This window comes from Rhopalosiphum maidis, chromosome 1 (assembly GCF_003676215.2).
Source record: "Rhopalosiphum maidis isolate BTI-1 chromosome 1, ASM367621v3, whole genome shotgun sequence".
Classification (NCBI taxonomy): domain Eukaryota; kingdom Metazoa; phylum Arthropoda; class Insecta; order Hemiptera; family Aphididae; genus Rhopalosiphum; species Rhopalosiphum maidis.
In genome coordinates, this window is record NC_040877.1 from 58,968,561 (window position 1) to 58,977,883 (window position 9,323).

The 9,323-nt window shown below is 26.8% G+C and overlaps 2 protein-coding genes across 2 annotated transcripts; one reads left to right on the plus strand and one right to left on the minus strand.

The window, feature by feature from the left end:
* Nucleotides 1-821: 821 nt before the first annotated feature.
* On the minus strand, nt 822-2,855 carry LOC113549807 (eukaryotic translation initiation factor 6). The gene is made up of 2 exons (XM_026951275.1): nt 2,664-2,855; nt 822-1,703 (listed from the first exon to the last, which is right to left on the minus strand). Exon 2 carries the CDS (start codon nt 1,671-1,673, stop codon nt 840-842), a length of 834 nt encoding a protein of 277 aa, XP_026807076.1. The 5' UTR covers nt 1,674-1,703; nt 2,664-2,855; the 3' UTR covers nt 822-839.
* A 2,221-nt stretch (nt 2,856-5,076) lies between these two features.
* On the plus strand, nt 5,077-9,323 carry LOC113549805 (protein phosphatase 1 regulatory subunit 16A). The gene is made up of 7 exons (XM_026951273.1): nt 5,077-5,611; nt 5,683-5,753; nt 6,845-6,990; nt 7,053-7,287; nt 7,351-7,476; nt 8,128-8,415; nt 8,490-9,323. The coding sequence occupies exons 1-7, from the start codon at nt 5,389-5,391 to the stop codon at nt 8,928-8,930; spliced, it is 1,530 nt and encodes a 509-aa protein (XP_026807074.1). The 5' UTR covers nt 5,077-5,388; the 3' UTR covers nt 8,931-9,323.

Below are 9,323 nucleotides of genomic sequence, written 5' to 3' on the forward strand. Positions count from 1 at the left end.
AAATGTATTGTTGTGTTGGAGTACTTGCTATCTTAAATTAGTGAACAAAGATATATCAAATTACTGAAAATCTAAATTATCTGCAGTATAAGTTTGCAGTTTTATTTATATTGTTTACATGTCAATATTGCATATCACATTTACCACATATTAATGAACTATAATAAAATGAGTTTTACTGTATTTTGTTTACATAATATTTTTCAGTTGAATTAGTATAATACCTATGAAAAAATAATTAATTGAAGTTAATTGTTATGTATTAATATATTTGTATTAACTAATTTCAAAAATAGTTTTGTAAATTATGTTTGAGTCAGCCTAATAAGTTAAGAGGATGTTACAATAAAAATGAAATAGATACAATACTCCAGAGGTGATGTGTGCTGTTAACTCATTTATTATTTTTTTTGTCAGGGTACAGGTGTAGTGATTCCTTATTTTATATTTATTATTCTACTGAATACAAGCAGTTGTGTTAAATATTTTGCTTCAATTGTGCTACAGTACACACTCGTAACCCATTAATTTAAATTTTTAATCCAATTACTTACTCAAATATATTAATATTTTTCTCTCATCTAAAATAATAAATTCATTAAAATTATGTACATTCGTAGTAGGTAATGTATTTTAACTTTTACATTAAAACTTATAGGTGATCTAAAATACTTTTCTTATAATAGGTTTTTTCCCATATATGTGTAAATTAATAATATTTATGTCATTACTTATTTTAAGCATAGGTGGTTATATTTTTAAATAATAACTGTGTATATGGAATTGTTTGTATTATTTCAGGACATAAAAAATAATTTATACAGTGTAATCATGCTCAATTATTTTGTTAACAGTTTTTTTTTTTTTATTACAAAGTACATTAATAATATATATAGTATAAACATAAAGTGTGTTTTAAAATTATTAATGATTACTGAAGCTTTTATACTATCAATAAGTGGACCTTTAAGTTTTTTCATTTTGTGCACACCGTCTGGATCTAACTTAAATATACTGTCGATGACAGAAATTTCTGTTGATGTAGTATCTGTACCACAAACTGCACACCAATCATTCACAACCATTCCAGCTCCTACAACATCTGAACCACGGTTTACTGTTCCAGCCACAAGGGGAACTTGAATCAGACCGGACAATTCGTCGAGATCTTCCACTGTAGTTTTAGGATGTACTAATCCTCCTTGATTAGAAATAGCACAGTATGAACCTACTAGGCAGTTGGATGCCACAGTTTGTCTGTATACTTCAACATTTAAAGTATCTGAAAGTATCTCTTCTGTATCCTTGTCTAAATCAGGATGAACTAGTGCTACGTAGTCATTACACACCATTACATTTCCTAGGGCAGATAAACGTTCTTCTACACGTTGTACCTTGACGTTATCAGGCAATGAATTGCGTATGTGTTGCAATTCAGTATCTGTAGTAGAATTAGGTAATAGTAACCCATTTTTGTTGCCAACTGTCATACGGCCAACAATGCGACATCCAGCAACAGACGCATGGATAACTGGTATAATATCAGATAATTCTGATTCAAATACACTGTAAAATGTTTCTGAAGCACCAATTCCAACCAAACAATAGGAATTTGTTAACTTGCTGAATACTCCTATTTCATTGTTGTTTTCAAACTGTGCTCGGACTGCCATTATTGAATTACAATATATTCCCAACCAGTCCTATTTACAAAAAAATTGTATACATTACAAATAAATTCAAGTATTAAAATATTTCTTAACATGTAAATTTTGATGTAGGTCATACATATTAAGATTTACATTTTTAAATTTAAGTCCTATCATCCTATCACAAGATTGACAGGATTTTTTAATGTCAATTAGATAAAATTGCTACAATATATAATGGTCAACTAATTTGCATTACAGACATATTACTGTCTACATATAATTACTCATAAATCTATAATTTAAATTGTTGTATTACCTAATCAACAATGTTTATAATTTGTACATTTAAACTAAATAACTATATTGATTTAATGTAAAATTAAAAAATATATAACAAACATGAAATAGGGTATTTTATTCAAAATTAACAGATCCATTTATCATATATTTTTATTTTACATAAAATTATGCATGGAAATTATTATAAACAATATTGATTGACAATGTTAATAATCTTAGAAAATATAAAATATATTACTATAAATTAAATAAGTCAATAACAACATTTTAAGTTTGCTAAATTATGATTAATGTAGGTACCATACATTTTAGTTTACTTTAGAATGATTAATTAGGTACTTCATTTTATTAATTTAAATATTTTAAATTGCAAGTTAATTTTTTATGAGAACATTTTATAAATAATATACATAAATAAATGAAGAGGGTGGAAGAAAAATTCGAAAGAAAATTTGAACATTCGACTATTCACTATTCAGTTTTGTATTAACATTTACATACAGTTAATATTTGGTGTTAGAATCACGTCCAACTTTGTATTGTTTACTAATTTCAATTGGTTTTAAAGCCATATTGGCTTAACATACTACTCGTCACATACATTTGTGTTTACAGTTAGGTATATGTACTCATTTAAACTAGTGCAAACAGGTACACTTATTTCGAGATATTAAACAAATAACTATAAAATATATACTTAAATATACTTACGTTATTACTTATACTTATTCCAAAAACGAACGGATCGAACTGTTCGCCTGTTTAAACCCTGATCTTTAAATATTAAATTAAATTTACTTTAACTTAATTCGTTTTAGTTGTTTTATGCAACTACTTGAAGTCTTGAACTCTTTTTAACCTAAAAACTATGGTTTTAGATAAATTGTTTATGAATATCAGTCACCAAAACACGATGCATTGGTCTTATGAAAGACAACCGTTTCCGTAAATTAAAATTAACACTCCACTTGATACTAATACAAACCATACCAGTTTCGTACTTATTTTCGTTTCTATGTTCCGATCTACAAACAAAACGATAACATTCTAACGATACGTTAGAAATGTTGATAGACTTTTTGACATATTTTTTCTATGCATCAGTATTCAGTGTTTAACAATGGTCACGGAATGTCCATTGTCCAATAGGCATAAACATTTAGGTTTATAAACGTCTCAACCTATCAGCTAAGATCGAAGTGTAGATCTATAAACTATAGTTAAACTAATTAGTATCAGTGTTGGGAAAGTTCCTTTTTAAACGGATCTCGTTCAGTTCCCAATACATGAACTCGTTCCAGATCCCCGTTCCTTATTCAATGAAAGAACTCACTCCAAGTTCAGTTCCTCTATAATAGAAACGCGTTCCACTTTTTTTAACTTACCCAATTTAGTGGTTTTAGAATATTACCTTTTTATTTTTGATATCAATAAATGAATGATAAAAATGATAAACGATTATTAGAATTTTAAAAAAGGAATCTAAACAACAATTGAGTGCTAAGCAATTGAATTAATATATAAAAATATAAAAATGTATAGTAATTAATAATATAGATTTAATTTGTCTATATTTTATCTGATTTTTATGAAAAATTTGTTTTTTAAAGTTTCAAGAGGAACTGTGATTTTTGTTCACGTTCCTCAATATAAAGAATTCGTTCATATTCTTTTTCCTTTATTTTTAAAGAAATCAGTTACAAGCTTCGTTCCTACAAAAAGAACTTGTTCCAGGAATCCGTTCCTTTTGGAACGAGTTCTTTCCCAACACTGATTAGTATTAACTACTAAGTTTATACGTCTATGACAATATACATCTTTAAACGTGGTATGAAAATAATGTATTTTATTAGTAGTATTACTTAAGATTGTATTAATTTTTTGATGAAAACATTACATACATTTATTATATTTTTAAAATAATATATTTAATAATACGATACTATGTTATTATTATTAGGTCCGTATTTAAATGCCACGAAAACTATCAAAAATACCTTTTCAACGTAATAATGCCCTTTAAAAATGACCAAAATTGTTTATGCAAGCGATAGAAAATGACGAAATAACTTTCGGCATTAATAAGGCCATAACTGGAAATTAATTTCGGTGAGAGGGGGGTTAAGTTAAAAAAATTGTGTTTTGATTAAAACAGAAATTGAAATAGTTATTTTACTACCACATAATATAACATGAACAAATTTCTAAAGGGGGGGCATTGACCCCCCAGGTACGGCCTTAGGCATTAAAAACACTTATCTTCATCTTAATTAAACTAACAATAACAAAAAACATACCCATATAGAAAATAAATTTGATCGCGATATATCATGTAATATCTCAATTGTTGTTTGCTTGAGTCTCCATTAGATTTTTAAATTTACATATTGGTATTGTTATGTGGTTCGGAAAAAAAATTATAAAAAATACAATTATGTAAAAAGCAAAAGCAAAAATTAAAATATTAAAATATTATGAAAATCGAAAAGTAAATGATTAACGGTGTTACGTTCGACCGTTTATATCTCGGTTTTATATTTATAAACTAATAATACTCAAACGCGAAATAAGATGTAAAAAAACCGGCTTGAGATAGATTCTGACGTAACAAAATTAGAACAATATGATTTAAGTAATTTGCAGCCAAAAACAGTGTTTGAAAAAAATGCAGGCAAATTTATTTTTATTGTGTTCTTGATCTTGATACACTAAAAATAGGATTTTTAACCACTTTAGCTTATCATATAGGATTTAAATATTTTTTTTATTAATTCATAATTTTATATATTTTGTATTTATTTTTTTTTCATTGTAAACTAAATCCTAATTTAAATAAATTTCAATTGTAATAAAATGTCAATTACAAATATTAGTTTAATTGGTGACATTTTGAAAATAATAATATTATAATATTTATTACATAAATATAAAATAGGTAATAAATTCATAATAACTATAAGTGACTAGAAATTTTCAAATTCACCGCGAATTCTTTCGCACGTGTTTACGTAGCCCTACAGACATTCGCCACGAAGCAAGTTGTTGCTTTCGATAAACACAGTAAAACCACTGTGAAAATTATAGTTGATAACACACATGTGATAACAAAAACAACGGTATTTTATTATTATTTTTTAGTTAATTTTAGATTTAGTCGTTTAGTTAGGATTTAACTGATTTAAGAATCTCATCCTGTTGGATATTTTTCAGAATAATGTCTACCGTAAAATATAGAACTTTTAATTTTGCATATTGAGTATTGCAGTTATTTTATGACTGAGTTTGAGAAGCACCACCGTGTACGATAATGGACATTTCAACTATGCAAATCAAACCGGTGACAGTAAAAAGAAATGGTGTCACCGGTCAGTCGGTATTAAACGTTTCTTAGATAGAAATCACTTGAATTTTTTGCATCAAAAGCGCTTTAAGCAGAATGGATCATGCCGAGTTAGTGTTAGAAATGTCTCATTTGGAGCGGATGCCCACGGCAGATAGGTTGGCTCTAGCTAGACGGCGTCGAGTTCAACAATTACGACTGTGGGCCCAAAAAGATCGCGAACGTCGACGGTCGTCTCCACCACGCAACAATAGACATATATATTTCAGTGACAATGTCATGTTGTTGGAAGCTGCTTCTAGAAATGATATTGAAGAAGGTATGACATAAATAAATTATTATAAATTAATTTGATGCAAAATAAGAGCTAAGAGTTGTAAATGTTTTCAGTAAAAAGACTTCTGGTCAAAGAGGTCAGTCCAGATGCTACAAATGAAGATGGGCTTACTGCCTTGCATCAGGTAAATTATTGTTTAATATGAACTCAAAAATTAAAGTCATTGTAATTATTACAATTTTATAAATATATCGCGTGTCTACGGAAACAGGGTACTCCCTATCACTCATTACTCTGTAAATATTTTTCAATTTTATTTGTAGGATGTAGACTAATGGGTCATAAATTATTATAACTTACAACTGATGTAACTCATGTATTTTGCGCATGCTCAGTACAACTTGATTTTTTTTTTTAAATAATTTTGATCTATAACTTGTATTCTAAACCCAAAATTGGCAAAATTAAAGTTAGGAATAATTTAGAAAAAATGTATTAAATTTGATTTTTTATTTAGTAGTTTTTTTTTCATTGTATGTATTTATTTTATAGTAAATTATTTATTTATTTCAATAATAAATGTTAAATGTATCATATGGTGTTTAGAACAAAAAAATATGTACAACCAAAAAAAAAATCATATTTAATACATTTAATTTTTAATTTTATCTAGCTCTGTATAATAAATAAATTAATAATTAATATATTTTATCATACAACAATTCAAAAATACTACAACACTAAAACTAAAATATGTTAATATATCATATCAGAATCGAGATTGAGTTGTTAGTTGTGATTGACAATTGTTATTATAATAGTTTATGAATTTATTTATAAACATAGAAAATAAAAATACATATATCTTCTTCTTGGCAATTATACATATTTTTATGAATGGTATATGACAATTATAAAATTAAAATCTCTTATATCGTAATATGTAAATAATCTGAATACATTTATAATGAAATTTGATGGAAGCCTCAAATTAATTACAATCTATTGTGTAATTGATACAAGTATAGTACATGACATTATTTCTTACCATATCATCATTAAATTACCATACTTATACAATTCTAAATTTGTCATTTTATTCACTTTTTTAAACACTTTAAGGTGTTTATTTATCAAAATAATAAATAAAATTAAATAGTAACTGTTTTAAATTTTTATTTGTAGTATGTGTTTTAAAATTTTAATTAGTCTAGGTTTCTGTTTTAAACAACTAAACTATTAATATATATTGTTATTAATTTTTAATTTTTGTAGTGTTGTATTGATGATAATGAACAAATGATGAAACTCTTAGTGGAGTTTGGTGCTAATGTTAATGCAGAAGATAGCGAAAAGTGGACTCCATTACATGCAGCAGCTACTTGTGCTCATTTACACCTAATTAAATATCTTATTGATAAGTATGTTATTATTTATTTTTTTTTTTTTTGCTTCGCTGTTTATTTTTAATAATTTATTTTAGGGGTGCTAATTTACTTTCTGTAAATGCTGATGGTAATATGCCATATGATATCTGTGAAGATGAAGCCGCATTAGATCTTATTGAGAGTGAAATGGCTAGACGAGGTGTAACACAACAATTGATTGATAACACACGTTCCACTACAGAACATCGAATGTTACAAGAACTCCAGCAAGCTGTTGAAAATAATCAAAGTTATTTACTAGAATCGTATGACCATCAAGGAGCTACACCTGTAATATATATTGTATACCTATTTTTTTCTAAGAACATTATTGAATATTTAATTATATTTTAGTTACATATTGCTGCTGCCAATGGTTATTTAAAAGTTGTTGAATATTTATTAGATAACCACGTTGCAACTGATGTTAAAGATTCTGATGAATGGCAACCTGTTCATGCAGCTGCTTGTTGGGGTCATGTAAGTATAGTTTTGATAAATTAAATGTTTGAGTCATTCAATTTTAATTATTAATTAGATCACTAAGTTAGAACCATTGATTTTTATATTATATTGAATTATGGTGCACAGTAAAACTTTGTTATAGTGGATTCTTAAAAGACAGAAAACTCCTTATAATGAAAAATAACAATAGTTCTGTAAACTTTTATTCCATATATATTTTAGTCATCCCTATAATTGAAGTTCCTTTATTATTAAACAGTAAATTGATCCTGAATAATTCCTGTATAAGAATGTTATACGCTAATATATATTTTTCCAAAATGACTGCTATACAAATTACATTATATTTTATGTATTAAGTTGATGTTCTTCATGGAAATTCAGAGGTAAATTTTAATATAGTTTAAGGCTACTTTTGTATCCATAGAATAGTTAAATTATCTCAACTTCCAAATTATAGGCAGATACCAAAAGAAATTAAATATTATTATTATTATTATTGTATATTCCTGTATTTTTTTTATTGACATAGTTTAATTAATTTTAGTAATATTATTGAATAAATAAATGAATACATTTTTCTAAGATGGATTCCTGAACATTTTTTATGTAAATGAGTTACTTAAATTGTTTTTAATTTATGTTTAAATTTACACTTGTAATTAGTTGGAAGTGTTGGAAATATTGGTTCAAAATGGTGCTGATTTGAATGCTAAGACAAAAAATGATGAAACACCTGCAGACATTTGTGAAGATCCAGATTTACGTGATCGTATATTACAATTGCGTAATGAACAAGAGACCAAAAAAGAAGCTCAGAGAAGAAGAGTTCGGCGTACACAATCAAATAACACTAGAGCTCAATCAGTTCGAAGAACATCTATTAGAGAAAAAACGCTGACATCTAAAAAGGATGCAGTAGAAGAAGCTAGGTTAAGAGTTGAAGCTCAGAATGTGAGTAAAGTTATCTATTAATAAGAATTTTAATTTAATTACATAAAAATTAATTATTTTTTTTATCATTTTAGTTTGCAAAAAAATTTTTAGCTAATGAGCGTATCACTAGTGACTTAGAAGGAGATTCATCAATTGATTCATTTGTTCCTGTACCTATTCCTGTTCCTTCAATAATTCCTACTACAGAACGTAGAGAGCCTGAAGGTGAAGACGTTACTGATGAAAAGTCGCAGTTGGAATCTGTTGATGTTGGTCCAGCTGCTGAAACTTGTTATACAACAGAAAGTGATGGTAAAATAAACATACATGTTTCGGTAACTATCAATGCAGGTACTTTGGCTGAGTTGAAAAAACAACGAGCACAAACTCGTGCAGCAGCTGGTCTTCTTTCTAATAGTACAGATCTACCATCCGATTCAGAAGCTGCATTTAATAGATTTGCTGGTGATACTGAAGATGTGATTGTTGGTGATCCATTGAAAACAAGGCGAAAATGTTGTATAATTTTTTAATTTGCCTTTACTTTTACAATTATTGGTGGATAAAATATTTATCATATTTTTATGGAAATGAAATTTTTACATTTTCCCAGGTAAATTTCTATAATTTTTTTTGTATATTTTCCTTTTTTATGTACTTAAACATCACTGAACATTGTTCCGTCCTGTAGAATTATTTTTATTTAGTTTTGATTTATTCCAATTTATAAGGGCCATTAGAATTAATTTAGATTATTAGTTGTTTACATAACTGTGATAAATTTGTGAGTGTTCGGAGAGTACTCGATCATTTTTTTTAAAACTTATTTTTGTATTTTTAATATAAGCACAAATCAAATTAATATATTTTTTTACATTCCAATTATATTTGTCTATGTATAAATATTAAATAATAATTAAATATTA

Bases quoted from the DNA above. Each gene is read 5' to 3' on its own strand.
- LOC113549807 (XM_026951275.1), bottom strand. From the start codon at position 1,673: ATGGCAGTCCGAGCACAGTTTGAAAACAACAATGAAATAGGAGTATTC.
- LOC113549805 (XM_026951273.1), top strand. From the start codon at position 5,389: ATGGATCATGCCGAGTTAGTGTTAGAAATGTCTCATTTGGAGCGGATG. The intron at 7,288-7,350 runs GTAATATATATT...ATTATATTTTAG, and splicing joins ACCATCAAGGAGCTACACCT to TTACATATTGCTGCTGCCAA. The intron at 8,416-8,489 runs GTGAGTAAAGTT...TTATCATTTTAG, and splicing joins TAAGAGTTGAAGCTCAGAAT to TTTGCAAAAAAATTTTTAGC.